The sequence below is a fragment of the Myotis yumanensis genome, unplaced genomic scaffold (genome assembly GCF_028538775.1).
Source record: "Myotis yumanensis isolate MYYU_CA2020_CCGP unplaced genomic scaffold, mMyoYum1.0.hap1 SCAF_11, whole genome shotgun sequence".
In the NCBI taxonomy this organism is placed as follows: Eukaryota; Metazoa; Chordata; class Mammalia; order Chiroptera; family Vespertilionidae; genus Myotis; species Myotis yumanensis.
Window position 1 is genome coordinate 15,680,567 of NW_027223762.1, and position 24,381 is coordinate 15,704,947.

General features: G+C 41.8%; 1 protein-coding gene across 18 annotated transcripts in view; it reads left to right on the forward strand.

The window, feature by feature from the left end:
* Positions 1 to 24,381, forward strand: part of LTBP1 (latent transforming growth factor beta binding protein 1) — a 344,698-nt gene that overhangs the window by 261,365 nt on the left and 58,952 nt on the right. For all 18 annotated transcript variants that reach the window (XM_070428970.1, XM_070428975.1, XM_070428973.1 and 15 more), the window contains 3 exons: positions 500 to 622; positions 4,701 to 4,823; positions 11,269 to 11,394. In XM_070428970.1, the coding sequence (XP_070285071.1) occupies positions 500 to 622; positions 4,701 to 4,823; positions 11,269 to 11,394 (372 nt within the window). The remainder of the gene's footprint in view (positions 1 to 499; positions 623 to 4,700; positions 4,824 to 11,268; positions 11,395 to 24,381) is intronic.

Sequence of the window (24,381 nt, forward strand, 5' to 3'; positions counted from 1 at the left end):
AGTTTAGTGAAGGCTTGTAGACCCCAGCAACGTATTTACCACACACCGGTAAACAGTGGGATTCATATGTACAGGCTTTTAACACACTGATTAAAATTGTAAATTTATCTGGATTTCTCCCTATTGGGGGATTAATAGCTTTTTACTAGAGGAGTGTTTCATTCACATAATGAAAAATCAAATCTAAGTTAATTATAAGCCATCTAATTTATATACTTCCTTTGCATGAATGATTGAAAGAATTTTGTAATATAATTTTTAATTGATTGCAGAGAGGAAGGGAGAGGGAGAGATAGAAACATCAATGATAAGAGAGATAATCAATTGGCTGCCTCCTACTGGGGATCAGGCCCGCAACCCAGGCATGTGCCCTGACTGGGAATCGAATGGTGATCTGCTGGTTCATAGGTCAATGCTCAACCACTGAGCCACACCAGCTGGCATAAAAGTATTTTTAAAGCATCCCTTCTGCAGGTTCTTTTCCCTCCCCTGCTCACAGATATTGACGAATGCCAGCACCACCATCTCTGCACCAACGGGCAGTGCAGGAACACGGAGGGCTCCTTCCGCTGCGTGTGTGACCAGGGCTACAGAGCATCCGCCCTGGGGGACCACTGTGAAGGTGAGAATTGCTCCTGATTTCAGAACCAGAAGATGCCGGAATCAGACAGAAATCAGCATGTTTTCCCAGCCTGGGTCCTCGAGCCCAACCTTTTGGCTTCACAGTTGAGGACATTAGGTCCCTGCAGTGTTTTCCCCAAGGCCACACAGGGAATGCAGAGAAGGAGTGGGATCCAGGTTTTCTTCGCACTGCTGGGAGCTATTAGAAGACCTGTGCCTGTGAAAGGAGGAAAGGATCAGTTTAACTTTTCTCAGCTGTGGATGGAGTGTGGTCCTCGGTGTGCAGTTTTGAATGGTGACACCTTATTTATGCGGGACCGGCATGCAAATGATCCACATAAGTAAATCCAAGTTAGTTTTGCAGATAACGGGAACGTTTTTAAGAGGCAAACATTAATTCGGTTTTGAGCTTTTTTCATAGGATATTCCTAAAAGATACCCCACATGTACAGCACTGTGCAGTCATTACCCACTCCCTACCTGCTGTGGCCCAGAACCTCTCTGAGGTCGCAGGGCTGCTGAATCAGCCTGCCACCCATCTGGCTCTTGTGACTTCTGTCTGCTTTTGGTATCCATCCAAGTAACAGTTTTTTTCCTGACTAGCCTGCTCACTTACTGCATTTTGACTCTGTCAGTTGTGAAGTGTGAATGTGGCAGGTCGGCGCCCCACGTAGAGTGTGCGAGTCTGAACCCCACCTGTGAGAGAAGAGGGTGTGCTTTCTAGTGAAAGCTTTTAGGGCCAGTATTTCAATGGCCCCAGATATTTTTTAACTTCCTGCCCCAGTCGGTTGGGAAAGATCCACTGGACTTCATAGCCTCCTGCTTTTCTGCCCACGGAGCTTGGCACAGCAGTCGAAGCCCTTCTGGGGGGCGATTTGGGCAGATTCCAGGGCCTCACCGTGTCCACTATTGGTGAATCACCTTCTAGGATTTTACCCTACGGTGGTAATGTTCTAATGTTCTTCAAAGGTCTGACGACACCCGTGAAAAGTTGTAATCAACATACCTATTGAAAAATAGGCAAAGGGTCAAACAAGTAATAAGTCAACCTAATAAACTTTGTGTGAAAGAGTGTGTTTGGGGAACTCTATACCATATGGGTAAATGTTAATGATCCAACATAGCGGTGTTTCAGGGTGGGAGAGGCAGCCTTGTTGCGGGGAGCCAGCCATGGGAACCTCTTGTGAAGTAAGTTAGCAGCATGGCACACGCTGGGGCCTGAAACCCTCCTTCCCTGATCCCGGCCTGGCCAACAGGTTGACCAAGGCATTGATTAAGTTTTGGGTAATGGGTCTCATCCAAGGGCATGTTCCTTTCTTTGGGCTGTTATAACGTGTAACCACTTTTGGGAAGTTCAGGATATTTATTCTCAAAACATCCAGTGCGTGAAAAGCCAAATAAAAACTGTTTAGCCAACTTCCTCGTCATTGTTAATATATATGATTATAAGATACTATTCTGTTCCATGAGAAAGCTTCTTTTGGAATATATTATTGATTCTTTTTTCATCAAGTCAGGGCTCATTTTCCTACTGTCCTAGGTTATAAATAGGACTGGAGTCCATCCAGCTAAGTCAGAGCTCCCTCTGAAACTCTATTAAGCGCTCTAGCCTGATAATTCCCATCCGGCACTGCTTCCAACCCTCCAGTGTATTTAGCTGTGATTAACTGAGCTGTGACGGTTTGCATGCTGCTCACAGCTGTGGGAAGAAGAGCCATCCTTCTTGTCGGCTTTTGTATTACATGTGTAGTTTTTCTCTAATAATTCTGGCAAAGACTTTGTTTTCCTACAGGGTCGTCCTGCAGTCCTGCTGGCCTTCTCTTAGAGTTGGAAGCCCAAGCGTTGTGTTCATTTCTGTGTGCTGTTGACTACACTCAGCAGCCACTTCGTCTAACATGATGGGGTTAGCTCAGTGGTCCTGGTTATTGGAGGTCCAGGCGTCTCAACCTTGAAAGGCTCTGCCTCCGACTTGTTCCCCTTCCAGGCACAGTGTCTGATTCCATGCCTACGTTAGCACCTTCCCCAGCCCTCACTGGGGTTGCTCCCTGCTAATCCCTTACAAAGCCTGAGACAAAGGTTCCTGATTTACTCTGACTTCCTGTGGCCCCTAGGTCACAAAATATTCATCAGCTGGGTGTCCTCACAGGGTTGTGGTCTTCACTGATGGGTCAGCAGCAGGGCAGAGGGTCATTAGTCATCACAGCTGGCCTTGATGGCAGCCATGGTGTTGCCTGGCCTTGCTGCTTTTCTGGGCCTGGAGCTGAAACACAACTGAGCCCTAGATGTTATCTCTAGTTTGACCCAACGAATGCTTGGTCTTTATGGACCAAATCAAAACACCGTGGGAAGAAGTGATTTCTTTCCTTGTCAGAATCATTTATTTTATACATTTTTTAAACAAATATTTATTGTAAGCACAGAACATAGAGCAATGAATCAAAAAGACAAAAATTCCTGCCCTCATGGCGCTTACATCTAGTGAGGGAGATAACAGTAAGCGATGTGTAGGTAAAATGCCTACACCTTAATTGTTTATGAGAGTGGTCACAAGAATGTGTCTAGATTTGTCAAAACTCATTGAAATGGACTCTTAAAATTAGATGTATCTATTGTATGTAATTATACTTCAGTGAAGTTGGAAAAACACACTAAAGAAAAAGTGATAACTAACCCACTTAATTGGTGACAAGAGTCACACCAGTCATGTTTTATGTTTTAGGATCAGTATTCAGAAACACTTTAAATCTGGGTGATCCTCATAATATAACTTGTTTTTACTTTGATAAAATGACATTATACTAGGGTAAGGTGCTTATTTCTCTTTTATTTCCCCCATGACTGGTACAGGAGCCAGTTAATTAGTTGATTGGGTTCTAGGAAGAAAACTTAATTTGGCGCCTCCATGTTTTGAACCAGGCAGTGAGAACTAGACTCCAACAGGCTCCATATTCACTTCCTCCTGGAGCTTCTCATATATTTTAGCAGCGATCATAGTTATTTGCAAGAAATGCCATAATATGCCAAATCCTGAGAAAACAAATACGGTTTGGTCCCTTAGCTTTCTTCACTGCTAATCATTTCAATCCTCTATACTAGACAAGAGAAGAGGGACTCATGGCGTCTGTTAGGGATAATGAGTTCAGACTGGGAGTGAGTGTGGTACTAAACAGTCCTCTGGGAAGTCCTGCCCAGCGATCATGCTATGAGGGGGGTCCTTAATTGTCTCATACGCTTACAGTCAAAAACTCATTATTGGGCATGTAAACCATGTTTAGTTGCACATATGCTATAAACATATATATTCACAAATCCAGGCAGCCTCCAACCTGCTTGTCACAGCTGCTGAGTCAGTGACTTCCGCTCTGGTCTTACTGAGTCCCTTTCTGCCAAAAGCCCCTCTGCTTCCCCCTCCTCCTGCCCAGCCTGCTGACCAGACTCCACGGACATTCCTTTTGTTACAGGGAGCCCTCTTTTGACCTTTACATCTCTTCTCTAAATTCACGTGACACCTGAAGTTGTTACTATTCTTTTGATAAATAATTATATTTTTTGACAATCTTTATGTTAAATTGTTTTGGACTTCTAAGATAATTTAATGTTTCTTGTGTTTATTACTACAAATTTTGTTGAACAATCATTTCTCATTAGGGGCAGGGACCATGCCAAATACTTTTAAATTTTTCCTATAATGCATAATGCAGCATCATGTATAAATAGATGCTGAAGATATTCTTAACAGAATGTATTTAAAGAATGTTTTTTTATTCTCTGTCATTAGCAAGAAAATATCCAAGTAAATTACTTTTTGTTACAGAATTTTGACTTTTCCTCTTCCAATTAATTTCATTTGATGTTAAAACTTCAGATTATATATTATTCAAAGTTAAAATTCTTTCAAAATGTTTCATTTTTAAAAAACTCCTGAAGTTAAAAAGCTTGTCACTCATTTCAAATCATGTGTTATGAGTGATGTAAAAAATATACATGTACGTGATTTTTGTATGTAAATGTAAGGGAAAATACCTACTTGCTTAAGATATAACTTATTTAATCTTTAAAATTCTTAAATTGATTTGTAGATATCAACGAATGCTTGGAAGACAATAGCGTTTGCCAGGGAGGAGACTGCATTAACACAAAAGGGTCCTACGATTGTACTTGTCCAGATGGCTTCCAGCTAAATGACAATAAAGGATGCCAAGGTACTTTTCTCTTCCTCTTTTTCATAATTTACACAGTCCTTCCATTCTCGATGCTTCCTGATGGTGATCTGGGGTTGTATCACTTGCTTTATATGTAAATGGGCTTTGCCAGTTTGTATTATTAAAATATCTTTCTTGGGTTGGCATCGAGTAGGAAGCCCTCTTTTGCATGGCACCTTGTTATTAACCAAAACTCCTATGTTTTAGAACTGTGTCCTCGCTTTGCATGCTGTCAGCAACTGAGATCACCTGCAATCTGTTGTTTTTTTCATGGGTCAATCTTGGAACTTGATTCTAAATTATCTTTCTCGTTTTTCTATATCCTCGTGGGCATTTGTCACATAGCTAATATTTATCTTTTTCCTTATCTCTGTTTTTATCCAGTATCCAGCTTTTTCTCTTCCTAAAAAAATCTCATTAATAATGTGATCAAGTCTGGCTGGTATGGCTCAGTGGTTGAGTATAGATCCATGAACCAAGAGGTCCCTGGTTCAATTCCTTGTCAGGGCTCATGCCCAAGTTGCGAGCTCGATCCTCAGTAGGGGGCGTGCAGAAGGCAGCCAGTCAATGATTCTCTCTCATCATTGATGTTTCTATCTCTCTCTCCTTCTCCCTTCCTCTGAAATCAATAAAACTATATCTTTAAAATATAATTTGATCAAAATTACGAAGGACAGGATTTTATATTATTTTTCAAAGTGCTATCATATGTAATATTCTAAACAACAGTACAGTGGATTAATAAGAACACAGCACTAATTACTACAACAGCTTAATTTAATATCTACTATATGCCGAGTATTGTAGGTTCCTCATTTAATTCTTACAAAATTTGAGGTAGGTTTTCTTACATTCATTTTGTGCATAAATAACTGAGGCTCAGAGACGTGAATTAGTGTGCAAATAAGTGGTAGAGCTTTGAACCCAATATCTTCTCTCATTACTATCTGCTCTGCCGCCATACCAATTATTACTGTATTTATAGCAGAAAGGAAGATGTGAGATTCAGTTGTTTTTCCCTGTGTAATGTGTTGGGGCATAATTGATGCTGGGATGAAAAATTAGATAGTTTAGATCCTGTGCCCCAACATCTTTAGCTGTACCTGGCTGCCCCACAAGTTCTCCTGTACTTGTTAGTCCTAGTGTGAAGGGCGAACAACACCAGATGTTCGACCTTGGTCCTTGAGTTCAGCTAAGAAAAGAATTAAGAGCCAAGGAACTCAAATACAAGCAAAAATGTATTTAGAAATTCACAGGGTTAGAAGAAGTGAGCCAGTTGGGCGGCATGGACTCAGGAAACAAGAACAGAGGTAAAGGAAGAGCCCTGGGAGCTTAGGAGAAAGAAAGGCAAAGAAAAACGTTCCTGGGGGAAGGAAGGGTAGAGGGATGGATGTGCTCCAGAGAGAGCACGCACTGGGTCCTTCATGATAATGGTTTTTACAGGTCTCAAGGGAGGATCTCAATAAAATATTCAGCAGCTGGGTGTTCTCTCAGGGTTGTGGTCTTCACTGATTGGTCAGCGCCAGGGCAGGGGGTCATTAGTCATCACAGCTGGTCCTGATGGCAGCCGTGGCATCACCCTGCCTGGCCTTGCTGCTTTTCTGGGCCTGGAGCTGAAACACAACTGAGCCCTAGATGTTATCTCTATTTTGACCAAAACTCTGTCTCTGTGGTCACGAGACCTGAGGCTTTGTTCCTAAGATTATTTGATGCTGGTCCTCATTGTCCTGAGGGCTTAATGCTTAGGGGAGTGGTTGTGCAAGGGCTTGAATGGAAGTCATAGGAGGCTATTTTTTGGCCCCTTGCTCCTCCTTTAAGGGGGTCTACCACATGACTTGCAACATGCTGGTGAAGGAAAGGTGTGAACCTATGACCAGCGATATGCTAGCGGAGGAAGGGTCATCCTGGGGGCAAGGTCCCACTCTACAATGCTTTGTTTTCCCGGTTTTGTTCATTTCTAGGTACGTGGGGCTGTCCACCCTGGTGACCTTCTATAACTGGCCTCTTTTGTACTGTGATCATGTCTTGTATAACTGCTTACTGTATCAATAGCATTTCCATGCCTATTTTTCCCATTAAAAACTCACATTTATACTTATCTTTGTGCATATTTATTTTTGGAAATATTATTTTTTTCTTATTGTTCTTCTGCCATTATGGAACTGTGTTTTGTATCTTCAAGTAACATTTAAATAAAGGATTGTTGAAGTTACTCTCTATGCACTGCTACTGAACATGTATGACTTCTTTAATCTGGATGGTCATAAACTGTATCTCTTCTCACATATCCCAAATTACAGTATTCTTTTTTTTAATCCTCACCAAGGATATTTTTTCCATTGATTCTTAGAGAGTAAGGGAGAGGGAGAGAGAAAGAAAGAGAAAGTGAGAGAGAGAAAGAAACATCGATGTGAGGGAGACACATTGATTGGTTGCCTCCCATACACGTCCCAACCAGGGATAGGGATCAAACTTGTAACTGAGGCACGGGATTCGAACCTGCCACCCTGCGTTGCACAGGCTGACGCTCTAACCTCTGAGCCACCTGGGCCAGGGCAAATTATAGTATTCTTGAAAGGGAAGATGGTCTAATCTTTAATATGTGGTACTGGAATAATATTATACCCTATATCCGTATCACACACCCAGCTGTATGTCACTGAGATACCAAAGACATGGGCCTTTGCCTCAAGATCTTTTACAGTTAATTGCCTTAGTGATCCCAAGACTTAAATACACTGCTGTATACCTCATTTAATATCAGATACTTACCATCATGATTTTAATAAAATGAATTGAAGTTTTTCAGTATTTACAAAGCAGAATTTAAATGTACTTGGATTTAATGCAGTAAAGAAGGAACATTTGAATAACAAATTTGTGTGAGATTATCCACTTTGGGACTTCTACATCTTAACAAAATGAATCTTGATTTGCATAAAAATGCCAAGAGATGCCTGGAAACAAACAAACAAAGCCAACCTGAAATCTGTTTTAAATACAAATTTTTTTGGCTGAAAAGTAATATTTTCTTTTCTGATATCTTTCATCACAATTTTTCTTATACCAATTAAAGGCAAAATCAAGTCTTAGCATAAATGGACCATGATTTGATATTGCAAATTTTATTATTAAACATCTAGAGTTAAATCATGAAGAATTAATTTAGTCATTTATTAATTGCACTACTATCTTTGCTCAGAACATTAAATTTGTTTGTGATTTGATATCAACTCTCAAATATGTGACTGCTTCAAACATATGATGCTTTATTGACTGTCATTATTAAGTTGACTTCATTCTCTGTCACCTTGGTGATTCCTGTTTTCCAGAGTGAATTACATGTCTGCTTAAAAAAACTGAAATCCAAATGAATGAAAAGTATTCCTGAGGCCGGTTTTAATATCTTTTAAGCAATATCATCTACGAATCTGCTCTGTCACCCGCTGTCTCCTATCAGAGGCTGTTTATGATCAGAGGCGTGGACACTCACTTTGTTTTGAATTATCTCTTTTTGCTATGTTTTTGGAGGCAACTTTGTGGTCTTTCACTCGGCTTGAAGTTAGTAGCCTGTTTCTATCTAATCCCATGGTCCTGTCACCATTCTGTAGATTGGCGGAGATTTCAGTTTGTTTTAATGCTGAAAATGTAATAACAATGTGTATTAGGCATAAACTTTAAACCTTCCCTAATAATGCGAAGAAAGTTCTGTGTCAATAAGTCACTTTCAAGTGGAAGTGTATTTAAGATTCTCTTCCCCAGCGAAATTAATGATGGTATACAGGCAGCATGGAAATTCCATATTAATCGACTCTTTAAGGAATGTGGCAGCATACATTTGAGATTCAGAACACACTTCAGTTTCACGTTTTGACTTACACACGCCAAATGGCGAATTTCTGTGGAATCTCAGACCCGTGAAAGAAACACAAATATAGCCTGGCTTTCAGCTGAGTTACTAGCAGCATAGCTTAGAAATGTACAACCCAAATTGAATGCACATGTTTCTCTAGTTCCAGATAGTCATGTTGTTCTTTCTTAGTGGTTTCCTGGAAAAAAAAGTCTGGGAATCCATTTTCAGTTCCTGTCATCAAACTTTTTATACAATTATTTGTTAATCATTGACTTCTCTTGAAGCACGAACTTTATGCACATTATTCCCTCTGAGAAGTTGCAAAGCAGGCAGCTTTTAAAAGGCCACATTGAGGCACTGGATGAAATAAGGGGGTGGTCTCAACCGCCAGGGCATGACTTTGGGCTTGATCTCTAGACCAGTGAAACTTTTTGTTACCTTTTTGCCCAGGTAGAGATGACTCTAGGCAGCAGGTTGGAAAGAAAGAATGGAGCATAAGGCTAAGAGCACATCAGAATTCGAAAAAGATTGCCAGTCTGAGATATTATCAGTAGTTAGAGAGCAAACATAGAAGCTATCAAAAACTTTTATAGCAGAGGTGAAGAGTTTTTCAGTGTGAAAAATTGAGAAATAGTTAAGTAGGAAATGATTCATTCCTCTCCCTTCAAATGTATTAAAATCAGTGAAAATAACAAGAATGGAAGGGTTATTAAGAAAATGAGTCATTGCTGCTTGGTTTTTTACTTTTATTTAGCAATGGATAGGCGAACTAGTCTGAATTATATGGCAGATGGTAGGACAAATTGTTCAGGATTAACAGATCCTGGATACAGGGGGAGGGATGACTTTCTTGAGAAAGGGAACAGCAGGGTTGGTGGCTAAGCATGTTCTAGAGGTCACTAGGAAGGTCTCGTGCTTTGCAGTTATTCATGCGTGTTCTTGCCTCCCCTGTTATATTGTGAGCTTCATCATGTCAAGTGCTCCATCCTATTTAACCTTCTCATAGGCATCATTCAGTAAATGTTTGCCTCCCCTGTTATATTGTGAGCTTCATCATGTCAAGTGCTCCATCCTATTTAACCTTCTCATAGGCATCATTCAGTAAATGTTTTTCATTGAATTAAAGATGGACTCCTATGAGGAAGTACCGAGGACCTCGTTAGTAAGACGCAAAGGGTGGTCTAGTGCACTTTAGGAAGGCGGGAGAATGCCCTTAGTAGGACTACTGCCTGGATGGTGCCAAGGACCTGTGATAGTTTTTATGATCCCCGCCCCTTAATTAAGTGAACTAGCCAGGTAGAGTATGAACATGACCGAAATGTTGTAGTGGACAGACATTCATCATACACTACTAGTGTGCTATATTAGCAGCTGGGGACTCAATTAAAATATGTAGCCTCATTAAGGAGCAATCAATGTAGTGAGGGACATGGGTAGGTGAGGGGGTGAGGGTGTGTGGGGAGAGATGAACCTTAACCAGGGAACTTATTATATACATATATGCATAGCCCGTGGACACAGACAATAGTGTGGTGAATACCTAGGAGGGGTGGGTGCAGGGTAGAGGGGGTCAATAGAGAAAAAACAAAACAAAGGGGACATCTGTAACACTTTCAACAATAAAGATAAATTAAAAAACCACACAGTGCAAATAGGCAGTTTCCTGTGTTAATACCAATGTGAAAAATTGAACCATTCTCCGGGATTCCTTATGTTGTCAACTTAACCAGTGCAATTAGAACTGGCTTGAAAGAACATCATACTTATGCCAAATTCTTCATGCTTTATCACAGTTCAAGAGTGCGTCATGCCTCTGGCTATAGAGAGCAATAGCACTTTTCATTGGGGCAGGCAGAGTGTCAGGTGGTTAGCACACGTCGTCAATACCACTCTTTGACCTTTAGTTGTGTGTTAGGCACTGCACTAAGCAGTTGACCCTCATTCACCCGTTTCATCATCACAAAGCTCTGGAAATAATAGGAACTTCCTGGGCTAAACTGCCTTCTTTTTCTTGTATTTTCTTTCTTTTGTCCATTTTCAATGAAATAAAGATTGGAGCCTATTTTATTTATATTGTCAGCAGACATTTGTGAAGCGCCGTTTCTGAACCAAATGCAATAAATCAGCCTTGCCCTTACGAAGTTCACATCCTAGGGATTGGTATGCATGGATGTTACAAGGCTACAGCAGAGTTAGCTGTATGCACGGCAGTGGGAGAGGGCAGAGGGGCACACAGCTTTCTCACCGACGAAGAATATTGCACAGAGAAGCTGTTGATTCTATGAGGCTGTTCCTCAAGTCTAAAATGAGGCTAGCTTTGGGTTGAACCCTCGAAATTGCTTTTTTTTTTTTTTTTTTTTTTGGTAGGTCAGAAATGGTGGAACATTGGCTATTTCATATGACTCAACTTAAATAGTTTCATGACATTTCCACTTTGTCTTGTGGTCTGGTATTTGTGCAAATGGTGTGATTGTGCCACAAAATAAGTGTCCAACCATTTTGTAATGGATTTCTCTACTGTATGTATGGTATTATATGGAAAAAAAAAACAGATTTTTTTTCAAGTGTTTGGAACTTTCTTTTCAATTCCAGACATTAATGAGTGTGAGCAGCCTGGACTCTGTGGCCCCCGTGGAGAGTGTCTGAACACAGATGGCTCTTTCCACTGTGTCTGCGAACAGGGCTTCACAATCTCTGCGGATGGCCGTACGTGTGAAGGTAAGTGAAACACGAGGAATCCTGTTGTTAACCGCGTGATAAAGCAGCGAGGACGCTGCTTTCTATGAAACAGGCAAAGACTCCAAGACACTAAGAGATAGTCCCAACTGAAGACCTCCAGGCATCAGGGCGACTCCTCCCAGAAATCATCGCTCAGGGCTGCTGGGATTTACAAGTAGGATAACCTAAGGTTACGATGGGGAAAATACTCACGGATGACTTCACTGCTGGTACTGAATTAATGAGTCAAAATGCACGGGAGGCGGTGATTTAGGTGCACGTGGGAGACCTAAAGGAAAACTGGCAACTCCGGGGTGTAACTTGACACGGGGCCTGTTTTGATTATGCTCCATATAGATCATCTCCATCATTCTGTTTATAAAAATAATGTCTTGCTTGATTTCTCTGCACCACTGCCAGCAGAGACTTTCCAGAGTTATTCCTCTAAATAGCCTTAGCTCTAGGCCAGTATATTTTTTTTACCTGTCAGTATTTATTATCCCCTGCACGCTAATTCAGTTAAGATAACACTGTTGGCTTCCTGTTTGCAACCTCTGTGTGTTTGTAGGGATACAGCCCTGGTTAGAGTCATAAGATTTATGTCCTTGATGACATTATAGTTTGATAAATGGAGGAATAATTCATCGGAACCTTTTCAAAAGAAAAATGAGCAGATTCCCATAATCATCATTTCAATCTACCTCTTTGAGAATGTCGGTTAGGAAAACGCAGCTATGTTGTAAGGAAGGAAAATGGGAAAGTTCTGTCCCGGGGCTATGAGAGAACCCACATTCTTTGCTGGAAAAAGTAGTGCAGCGGGAAGTCTGCTCTCCTTGCTCACACCACAGTGGAATGGTCCGAGGAACAGGGACCAGGTTCATCTGAAACTAATTATTATGTTGGGAGGAATACACTGATCTTATAAAAAGCAGGAGATTGTTGAAATTGCTCTCCTGCTGAGCAGACAAAACATTGATGCCAGATTTGGCCTCAAGTGAAAAAAAGAGATAGTGCAGGGTGCGGTTTGAGCAAGCAGATTTTGAGGGCTTTGGAAGTGATCAAAAGTTGGGAAGTGGAGCGAAAACATCATAAAAAGGTGGCCATGAGAGATTTGCGAGGACGCCATGTTTTCGTGGTTCGAGGTTTAGGTTAATTTTATACCGAGAGCTCTGAGACTTCGGAAACACGCCGCAGGAACGCGTCCGTTCTTCTGGAGGGACGGCGGCATCTGAACCACTGGTGAGACCGGATTGCGGAACGCACCTTTCCCTGCGTTCCAGAAAGAGGCAGGGTGGCCTCCTCAGTGAGCTCTAAGTCCTGGCTGGACAGGGCTCCCTTCACTGGAAAAGAGTGCAAGTTAGACCTGCCAGTAGTTGTGCCATGAAAAAACTATGTTCAAAAAAATGTAAGACGCTCAAGTGCTCACTTGTCAACACTGTCATTCCGGAAGAATATACCGACGTAAATATATTCCCATTTATTTTTTCTCTTGGACTTAGTCATTTTTCTTTGTCTCTCTCTTTTTTAATACTGATTTTTGCAATTCCTGAGTTTTATATTCACTTTAATTGCAGTTCTCATTTTTTAAAATATATTTTTATTGGTTTCAGAGAGGAAGAAAGAGAGAGATAGAAACATTAATGAGAGAGAATCGTTGATGGGCTGTCTTCTGCATATTCTGCCCGGGGGATCAATCCCCAACCCAGGCATATGCCCTGACCTCCGGGTTCATAGGTCAGTGCTCAACAACTGAGCCACACCAGCCAGGCTGCAGTTCTAATTTTTGTTATGCATTTGCTTGGCAAAGACTTGAACTTCAAAATGAGTTTTTAGAAAATGTCTAGTGTTTTGTAAATTATTGTACCTTAGTATACTCTCTCTGACACTTGGTTACTTCCTTTTTTTAACTCCAGAATCTGGACAATTTTGCAAGTAATAAAATAGATCATTCACAGTATTGTGCTGCTATAGGGAAGTATTGCTAGAACTCTTCTAATTATTAGACGTGTTATTCTCTTTCTAGAATAAGCTCTGCAAGGCTTTCGTTTCGTTTGGGCTTAATCCAATATATTAAACTGGTCCAAGTTTCCTTCTGTTGGACTGAAACTCGTGACAGTAGCAGTGTGTCCTGACCCTGCCCCTGGCCGTGGCCTAGGTGGAAGCCAGGCCATGTGATCGGGAATTACCTGGGAAGCGTAGGTCCTTGAATGACGTCATTCTGTTTAACGTCGTTTTGCTATAACCTTGATGAGATGCCAGAGGGGCTTAACTCTTGTTTATGATATCAATCAGCTGATAGTAAAATTGGTTTCATTGTGCGTTGTTTCACTTCGAGTTGTGGAACATATTGACGATGTTAAATGAAGATCTATATTGTGCTTGAATTCACATTGAGAACGCGTTTACTCCTACGCATGCCGCTTCCTCAGCCTCTGAACTTCTGGTAAAGTCGCTGAAGCCGCATTGGTGCTGGGGCTGAGTGGATCTCACCCCGCTAGGGAAGGAGGGCCCTTCCCTCATTGTCCGTGGCTTGGAGAGTTGTCTGCATCTGGTCACAGGGAATACAGTGAAGAAGCTGCCTCTGTCAGCATGAACCATCTCAAGTGTCAAGTAGCAGGTTCCATAGAAATAAAAACAGCACCGCTGGCTGCCTCCCTCCCCTGCTGTTGGTGGCCTCTGGGAGCACCTGCCTGCGGAGGAAGGAGCAGCACCTTGCTCCTCCCACACGACAGAGAACAACAGTGTTGTTTGCAGGTCACCCCGGGTGGAGTGGGAAGTAAGTGGTGAATGAGCAGCTATTTCATTCATGTTTTCATTCACTCTGAGAATATACACAGAGTGCTGTCCTTGCCCCTCATTGTTACTGTTCTGGGGGCAAAACCCACCCAGTTCTTACCTACATGGAGCCTACATTCCAGGCGGGGAATTGGGGATAAATACGTAAATAGTATCTGGAGAAAATTGTGTTTTTGTATTTAAGTAATCCAGCATAGTTCTACTCTATGGGTATTAATGCCAAGGTTTTTTTCTCAAGTCCCAGCCATGGGACCAGGACCAGGACGCTTTGATTGCTGCCTCCTCTCTGTGCTTCCCCTGCTTCTCGTACTAGTAAGTGTGGCTCACTTGCTCCTCCACTCCTTTGTGTCCTCCGGCCAGAGCTGTGATCTTGTGTAGAAAAGCAAAGGGAACTTGGACTTCTTTCACTTTTATATCCCAGTGCATCAACCCTTTTGTTTAAAACGTCATCATTCTTTTGCCCTCTTACTGTTTCTCACTTTTTTACTGTGGAATTTTTTTTAAAACATATTATATTGATTTTTTACAGAGAGGAAGGAAGAGGGATAGAGAGTTAGAAACATCGATGAGAGAGAAACATCGATCAGCTGCCTCCTACACACTCCCCACTGGGGATGTGCCCGCAACCAAGGTACATGCCCTTGACCGGAATCAAACCCGGGACCCTTCAGTCCACAGGCCGACGCTCTATCCACTGAGCCAAACCGGTTAGGGCTACTGTGGAATTTTAATGCATATGCAAAGTATCTGTCATCCCATTTATAAGGTGACTCGGGGTTTGGTTTTTTCATCGTCAGCAGAATGTGTGTGAGTGGGAGGTGACTAAGGAAACGGACAGTCAGATTCTAAGTGCCACCTCGTCTGTCCCCTGACGCCCTGGAGAGATGCCTGCTGGAGGCTGACTTTGCATCACTCCCCTCGCCGGCCTCTTTGCCTGCTGCTCTCTCAGTGGGGTGTCCAGGCTGAGTGAGAGCTGGAGTTGGGGACACCAGACACCTCTAGACCTCAGCATGCTTCCAGCCTGTTCACACAACAGCGTGGCCACACTGGTCCCGCAAGGACCTCGAAGAAGCAGAGGGAGCAAGAGTGGCTTTCAGAACCCAGTAGTCTTGGCTAATTGGGCCTACAAACAAAGCCCAACATCACTCCCTAAAGCCCTGCCTTTTAGAGCGCCTTCTCAGTCCTTCCTTCATTTGGCAAATATTTCTTAAGTGTATACTACATTCCAGTCACTGTTCTCGGTGGGTTTATAAAAGAAGGGTTGACATTTTGTGTCTGAGGACTGAAGGAAGCCTTTCTCTTTCAAACAACTTGTCCGCTGGCCAAGAGACAGCAGCCTTAACAGACAAGAGGGCCTGCGTCTCTGCTCTGGGCTTTTTCCTATTGCCAACAGGAATTCTGCCGTCCGAACAGGGAATAAAATCAGAGCAGAACAGCAAGAGCAAACCCTAATGTCAGCTATGGACTCTGGGTGACAGTGATGTGTCCCTGTTGGTTCATCAGTTGTAACAAAGGTACAACTCTGCTTCCCCAGTGTTGATAGTGAGGAAGGCTGGGGGAAGGGTGCAGTTTGGGGGACCTGGGGGAGTATGGGAACAAATGTTCTGTGAAATTTTACTGTGAACCTAAAACTGCTCCTAAAAATAGTCCGTTTTTAAAAGTCAGGCATTTCTGGAATTACCTATTTTTCATCAGAAAAGAAAAGTCAGCACCTTTCATTTTATTTTATTTATTTTTTTAAAATATATTTTATTGATTTTTTTACAGAGAGGAAGGGAGAGGGATAGAGAGTTAGAAACATCGATCAGCTGCCTCCTGCACACTCCCCACTGGTGATGTGCCAGCAACCAAGGTACATGCCCTTGACCGGAATCGAACCTGGGACCCTTCAGTCCGCAGGCCGATGCTCTATCCGCTGATCCAAACCGGTTAGGGCAGCACCTTTCATTTTAATTCTGTTTTCTATTCCTATATTTTCCTGCCCTGATGTGGTTGTTTGTTTCTCACTTTTATACCCCAGACAGAGCGTGGGATCAGAAGCTTCTGCTCCCACTTCCTAAGCCATTCGAACGTTGATTCACAAACAGAGCACTACAGGATTGGGAGGGGACTTAAAGTGTCCAGCCCAAATCGGAACCCCAAAGTACACCAAGGTCCAGGTCCTGTTGTTAAACAGCCATGGGGACTCGAATCCCCAAACCTTTCTAGGCACCTGCTGTACACCACTTGTTCACTCATTCACTTGAAAGGGAAAACATACCGAACGCAGGTGGCCAGGACGGCTGGCTTTGCGACGCTTCCTGGGAACAGTGATAACAGAGAGACTAAAAGAAGTTGGGTTCAAACCCTCAGGCCACTTTTGTGTTCATCTGGGACCAGAAAACGCAGTAGAGGCACCTTTTGCCAAATCAAAGAAACGAAAACAAATTGGGAGCGAGCGTGGTTTTGTTTTCAGACTTTTAGGTGCATTTTCTACAAACCGTGGAGAAAGCATAAAACCTTTGCTGACCGCGCTCCAAGGCTGTTGGCGGCTCTGGGCACAGAGATGGAACTCTAGATCTATCACCAAAGAGAGAACCGTTTTGAAAATGATTTAGCCAAGCAGGACACCGAAGTACCTGACACAATACTATATTACATCTGGCTGCCTGGCCCAAGGATTTTACGTTTTTTAGTAGTTTGGGGGTTGGAAACTGAAAACTCTAGTAAGAGAATACGGCCTGAGTATTTCTTACTTTTCTGAAGAAAGGGAATTTAGGTTAACAATCGGATTCTTTCTCTCCCATGTGTAACAAGAATAAGGGTCGTGCAACATTCCAGGTAAGGAAGGGAAGTGGCTTCCCACTAGGAAGGCTACTGTTCTTCATACTCATTCCTCCTGTGCACGAACTTCTGCAGAAGTGAGTGAAAATGGATGTTTAAATCATTAGGGAGAGAGCTGAGGAAATTTTGCTGGAATAAGCTGCTTTTGGACCTGGAATACATATTTCCCATGCGTTGCATGATTGTCTTCCGTATAGCAACATTTGTATAAAAAAAGTGCGTAATAGTAGCAAAGAAATTCAAGAGTTCTTCCTAAGCCTTTTATCACTGCTGACCTAGAACCCCAGAGCTATGAAAAAATCAGCTGTTCATTGAAGGAGAAGTAAACACTTTCTTACAGCCAAAAAACAGACATGAGACTCCCAGAAAGTGAAGTCTTTGACTAGGCAAGCCACCCCTTCCACTTTCCTCTGCCACCCAGCTCAGGTCCGGGGGAAACGGCTTCCGGCATCTGTTAGGGTGAGTCTTTCGATGTCATCAACAGCCTGAATACTTGATAGGTCATGGAAGGTTGTAAGTAGTGGTTTTATATATAATGCTTAATATGTTGATTTCCAAATTAGTTACTTGCTAAGCATCTAACTGATAGAATATTATGCGGTTTTCTTGGATTCCCATTGTGAGTGGACTGCGGATACTTCATATATATCTGATTTCATGACTTTATTAAAAGCTATAGCAATAATAATAATGGAGTTCTTGCTCAGCCAGTGTTGCTCAATGGTTGAGCATCAACCAATTAAATAGGAGGTCACAGTTCAGTTCTGGTCAGGGCACATGTCTGGATTGTGGGATCGATACCCAGTAGGGGGCATGCACGAGGCAGCTGATCAATGATTCTCTCTCATCACTGACGTTTCTATCTCTCTCTCCATCTCTGTTCCTCTATGAAATCAATAAAAATATATTTTAAAATGTTTTACCTCATCATCTGAATACTCCTTATTTCTGCCCCCTCCCCAGGCCTTCACCACACTATTGGCTGTGTCCATGGGTTATGCATACATGCATATAAATTCTTTGGTTAATCTCTCCCCGCTTTCCCTCTGAGAATTGTCAGTCTGTTGCATGCTTCCATGTCTCTGGATCTATTTTGTTTGTTAGTCTCCTGTTCATTCCACATATAAGTGAGATCATGTGATATTTGTCTTTCTCTGGCTGGCTTATTTCACTTGGCATAATACTCTCCAGGTCCCTCCATGCTGTCTCAAAGGGTAAGAGAGCCTTCTTTTTTTTTTTAATATATTTTATTGATTTTTTACAGAGAGGAAGAGAGAGCGATAGAGAGTTAGAAACATCGATGAGAGAGAAACATTGAGCAGCTGCCTCCTGCACACTCCCCACTGGGGATGTGCCCACAACCAAGGTACATGCCCTTGACCGGAATCGAATCTGGGTCCCTTGAGTTTGCAGGCTGACGCTCTATCCACTGAGCCAAACTGGTTAGGGCAAGAGAGCATTTTTTTTTTATAGCTTCATAGTATTCCATTGTGTAAATGTATCACAGCTTTTTATCCACTCATCTACTGATGGGCACTTGGGCTGTATCCAGATCTTAGCTATTGTAAATTGTGCTGCTATAAACATAGGGGTGCATACATTCTTTCTGATTGCTGTTTCGGGTTTCTTGGGATACAAGTGGGATTCCTAGAAGTGGGATCACTGGGTCAAATGGCAGTTCCATATTTAATTTTTTGAGGAAACTCCATGCTGTTTTCCATAGACGTTGTACCAGTCTGCATTCCCACCTGCAGTGTATTAGCTACTTTTAAACTCAAACTGTATCTAAAGTCAATCAGAATACAATATAGTGACTCGTTTATACATAATTGGCTTTAATTCTTACCCTTTGTTTTCCCCAAAAGTTTCATATGACTTACTGTCCCCATTCACCCCCTCAATATTTCAAGTTTTAAAATGTTTTATGTATCTGTTGCCAATAAACTGATGGCTAAGGCTTATGCTTGTTTGCATTTAAGCATTGGAGTTATTTCTAGAGGTACACTGTTTCCTGTGGTTTCAAAGCTGATCTTTCTTGGACTCTTATTTGAATACGGAAAAAGAAAAATTAGAATAGTGAAAAAAATGGGGATTTTTTTGGCTGATTTGATATTGCCTCAGGGGCCTGAGTGTCAAAAAGATGAATCTGGGGTTTGATATGTTTGGCCCGTGCCTAGGGCTTTCTCCCAGTCCTCATTGGCAGCACCTCCCCGTGTAAGAAAGACTATATAAAAAGAGAAAGTGTGCTGCCTGGCTCTGAAGTTAGACAAAGGTGTTTATTTTTAAGCAAATCGCGGGTGTAAAAATATAAAACTATTACATTAATGCAAAGATGGTCCAAGTAACTATAAATAAATCTCAGACAAATAGTAGTGCATTTAAAAAACTTCTACAGTGGAAACACACACATGTATATTTCACACATACTGTTTTTTTGCCAGGAGTAATTATGGTCGGAGAAATATGCAGTGAAGTTCAGGATATTTTCCATGAGTATCTAAAGAACTTTTTCTGAATGGCATAGAATTTATTTATACTGGAGAATTTATTCAAATAGTCTTCTTTTTGTGATAGTCCATTATATAGTCCATTAAGATTTTTTTTTAAGTTTCAAGAGTAGAAATTCTTTTTTTAAAGTTTTCTTCTCATTTCTTTAGATTTTTAGCAATGTTTCTTTTCTGTAGCAAATTCAAATCCTTTCATTCACGTTTTCCGTTTTCATGTAGTATTCTGTCGATCCCTACTGGGAAGAAATAGGAAGAAAATGGCTTTTTAAATTCAGAAATCCACTTGGATTCTCTTTTTCTCAAAAGAAGCATAGATGGCTTCCTGTGTTTACAGGTTTGGCTTTTGTGAAGAGAAAAAGTATCTTGCTTCTTGTTAAAAATATGCTACTTTTACCCTAACCGGTTTGGCTCAGTGGATAGAGGATCCGCCTGCGGACTGAAAGGTCCCAGGTTTGATTCCGGTCAAGGGCATGTACCTTGGTTGCAGGCACATCCTCAGTAGGAAGTGTGCAGGAGGCAGCTGGTCGATGTATGTTTCTAACTCTCTATCCCTCTCCCTTCCTCTCTGTAAAAAATCAATAAAATATATATTTTTTAAAATATGCTACTTTTCAACTTAATTTGGAATTTTCCTTTAGGTGTCACAGATATTCAGATTCCGATTTTACCCAAGAATATCAAGGTTTTATTGTAATTGAACGAACATCTGCCACAGGAAATGTCCTCCTCACACAGGGCCTCCAGGCTCCGCCCCCTGTCCTTGTTCTCCCAGTGGGAAGAGTCCCTCCAGCCCAGGGCTAACCTGTCGAAGGACATAGATGCCCTTCCCAGCGCCAGGACCTGAGCTTTCTGAGCTCCCTCACTGAGCAAAACTGAGCCAGCACTTGCCCCGTTTTCTTGATCTTTCACTGCCTGAGCTTGTTAAGACAGTTGAAAATGGAAAAGCCAAAATACTCGTCTTGGAATTTTTTGAGTGCAGTTAATCTAAAATGATTTTGTTCCTAAGGACTTTCATCCCTGGCCTTATTTCGGATGAGAGAGGATCTTCTTCTGTACACTTACCCCCTTCCTTGTCTTCAAAAGCCTACTGGAAATGAGAACTGAAGACTTGATTTAAATACTTGAAAAATTCTTCGGACTTTTTGAGTGTTTCAAAAAAATTACAAAACTTAAAGACCCAATTTCAGAATTTTATCCTCACATAAAGGAGCATTGACCAGCCATGTTTACTTTTAAACGTAGGAAAGGCATGTGGATGAGGAAGGTACCGGGAACCCACTGTTGGGGGTTCAGGTGACTCCAGGGAGGGAACCAGCGAGGACCTGGGGAGCTGCATCAATCCAGACCTTGTGTCTCATCATCAATGCTTAACAACAAATATGACCTCCCCTTCAAACATTCAGCATCTTCCCTTCTCCATTATCTGTTTAAATAGTCACAATTCCTAAACCCTATACACATCCTAGAACATTAGATTGCAGTCCATTTTGTATACATGGCAGTGCTGTTATGATTTCAAGAAAATTATTAAAAGTGTTATTTCTTAATATCTCTCCATTACCTTTTACAAAACAAAAAATAGCATGTTTGGAACAGAGTATTTAATATAATTCCCTTGGCTTGCAGTGGGTCATACAGAAATGTAATTAAATTTTAAGGAAAGATGTATTGAGTTACATATGGTCTCTTATTTTCACCTGTATTGCTATTTTTATTTACAAACAAAACAAAACAGAAAATAGCTTGATTTTATTCTACACTCAGAGTGTTTGAATGGCTTATAATGGATCGAGAGGGAGTAATGATCAGGATTGCTACTCAGAGTCCCTTAATATTTTAGTCTAATATATATATACTTCTTACCAATGGGAAGAAGAAAAAGAGAACAGTTTATGAAAGGGAAATAAAATGCACCAAAAGTTAAGTTTGGGACCTGAAACACATTGGCCCAAGATCTACTTTCACATAATAAAAAGTGGAAATCATACCATGAAGTACTTATCTGTATACAGTAGAAAAGTCAATCTTCAGATAGAAAGCATTTATAACTGGAAATTTACCGTTTGTGTTGAGGGAGGGATTTGGTCCAAAGTGTGTTTATTTTTTATTCAACAGAATCTTTTAATTTAATGTTCAGAAGATTGTACTTTCGGGCTGTGGGTCCAGAGTTTTTGAAACTAAACAAATATAGCTTTGTATGCAAAAAAAAAAAATCCTTGGCTAGATTAAAAAGAATTTAAGTTTTTTTTTTGTCTTGGGGATTTTGATTTTGTTGGTTGCTTGGTTTCAATTGCAGTTACAAATGTTGAGAATTGCTATGGTTTACTAACTTAAAATATGTGAATGCTAGTAATAATAATTAGCAGCATTTCTTTTATATAAGTTTTATCCTTTCAAGCAAAGTAAACTTTTTCAAAGATCAAGAGTATGATTTGAACATATTTCAGTACAGTTGCCTATGAAATACTCACGTGGGTACGTCAGGTAGGCAGTTGCGTCAAGTTAGATTTAGTGCTTGGATGAGAAGTTTAGGTTTGGAGATACAACTGGGAGCGGTCAGCTGTAGACGGCAGTGGGAGTTATTAGAATAAATGAGGCCGCTAAGAGACATCATATAATGAGAAGAAAAGAGAGCCTAGGACTAGACACCATGAAACTTCAGAATCTAGCGGTCAAGTCAAAGAGATTAAGGATTAAGAGGAAACCCAGGAGCATATGGCCCCTTGGATCCCAGGGACAGAGGGTCCCCCTAGAAAAGCAAGTACCTAGAGAAGCTATGTGTGGATGCGCTCCACAGGGCACGTGGCAAGGGCTTTATACTATTATCCGTGGAGAAAGCCTGCAGAAGCCTAAGGGGGAATTATTTGGTTGACTGTTTCAAATAGTAAATCATTTTCTCATTATGGAGGGTGGCATTGGAGTTGGCAATGAGTGACTGGAAGCACTAGACCCAGGTGAAAGGCCATTGTAGGCATTCTGGTGAGAGATGGTGAGGCCCTGAATAAGGATGGTGGGGAGGGGAGAGATTGGAGATGGAACCGAGAGGTAAAATTAGAAGAGCGTGATGATTGGATGCAAGGAGGTCATCGAGGATGTCTCATGGTTTTGGATACGATGACTAGGTTGTTGCGTGTGATTTAGGGTGGTTTTCATTAGGATTTTATGAATGGCGAATATACATTGTCCACATGATGTTAATTAAATCAAAGCAATGTTTTGATTTAGTTTCTCTAGAACCTCTAGCTGTTTCTAGAAACCAAATGGGAAGCTGCTCCTGGTGGTTGTTACAGGGTAATTTAAGTAAATCTTTGAAAAGTAGTGAATTTCAAGGCTGAATTTAAAAAAAAGGGCTGGGGGGGTTACTCATTGGGCAGCATTGATTTCTAGAATTTATGTGCTAGAAAGTTGGACCTGAAGTAATAACTTTCTTACCTCTGTCATTTCTGTTGCTTATCTTAGGTTGCTAGCTTTCAAAACATACTTGTGACCACTGAGGTCCCCAGGGTTTCCCACCTTCTGTCAGGCAGCAGCATGGCCGTCAAACTCTGCACAGGGACAGTGACTTTTTCTGCCTCCTGGCTCGCCCCCACTTCCCAGAATGGAGTTATTTTCCATAACACACAAGGCCCATATTCTTCAGCCTGCCCGATGTTGCCAGACCTCAGCGCGCTGTTTTTAAAGGCTCTTTCCATATCCTATTGTATTGTCTGGACCCTCTCCAAATCCAGTTTTTAATTTCCTATTGGCTAAATTTTATTTTCTTCTTTAGGCCTCGTGCTCATCTTCCATTTAATCCTGGCTTCTCCTCCTCTGCTGGGAGAGAGGTCTTAATCTCTCTTGGGCCAGCAGCCATGCCATTTAAACATTCCTCTGGGCAGCGATTCAGCTGGTCTAACATTGTTCAGTCCCGCTTCTTGGCTGGGACTTACTGTCTCCCGTCTGCTTCCGTTCCTTTCAGTAAGGAGCATGAGGGCGGCATTTTTCCTGAAGCAAGAACCCTACTCTCTTCCAATGTAAGCCCTTTTTCTTTGGCTCTATTTTCCTAAGGTTCTGGCACTAAATGTGTAACCAATTCCAGTTGGTCAAGAGGGCCCTGGGCTAAAGTGATGGATCATTTCCTTATCGTGAAGAGATCCGGAGAACATCAGTGCTAACTTGGTCCTGGGACCTCCTGCAGCTTCTACACCCTTATTGGCCGATGGGCCTTTCTTCCATGGGTCTCCTAGGAAAATCTCATCTTCAGCACAACAATACCGCGGATATTTCAGTTTCAAGTATGATGATACTTGATGACGAGGCCTTGTTTCAAGACCAGATGGGGGTGCTTGATTTAAACTGCAAGTCAATAAGCGATAAATCAAGGAGTGTGCTCTCTGATTCCCATCTTTGTCATGAACAAACTCCAGTGCACTTGCTGGGCTTACTGTTTGGTTAGTTCCGTTCACCCTCTCAGACTGACCTTGTATAACCATCGCCACAGTGGGAGGCAAGATGGGATGGACGGAGCTTCAAGCTCAGATTCCGAAGATTGTTCCTACACTGGGCTCTGTTGTGTTGCCAGCTCTGCCACTAACTGGTTGCATAACCTTGAGGCAAGTCACTTCCCCTCTCTAGGCCTCAGTGTTCTGGCTCTTAAAATGAAGGGTTGCAAACCCAGTAATCTTCCAAGTCCCCTCAAGTTGAGATGAACCATAGCATTCATCTGAAAATGTTTTGATGACAGGAAGGCTTTTTCTTCCAAGCCATGCAGGAACTGTGGCGATTTCTCTGTGAATGATCCACTTACTAACAAGGGGGCTCTGTTCCATCACCCCCCTCTCTAGAGTTCCCTGGAAGCAGACAGGAGACTCAGCAATGAGCT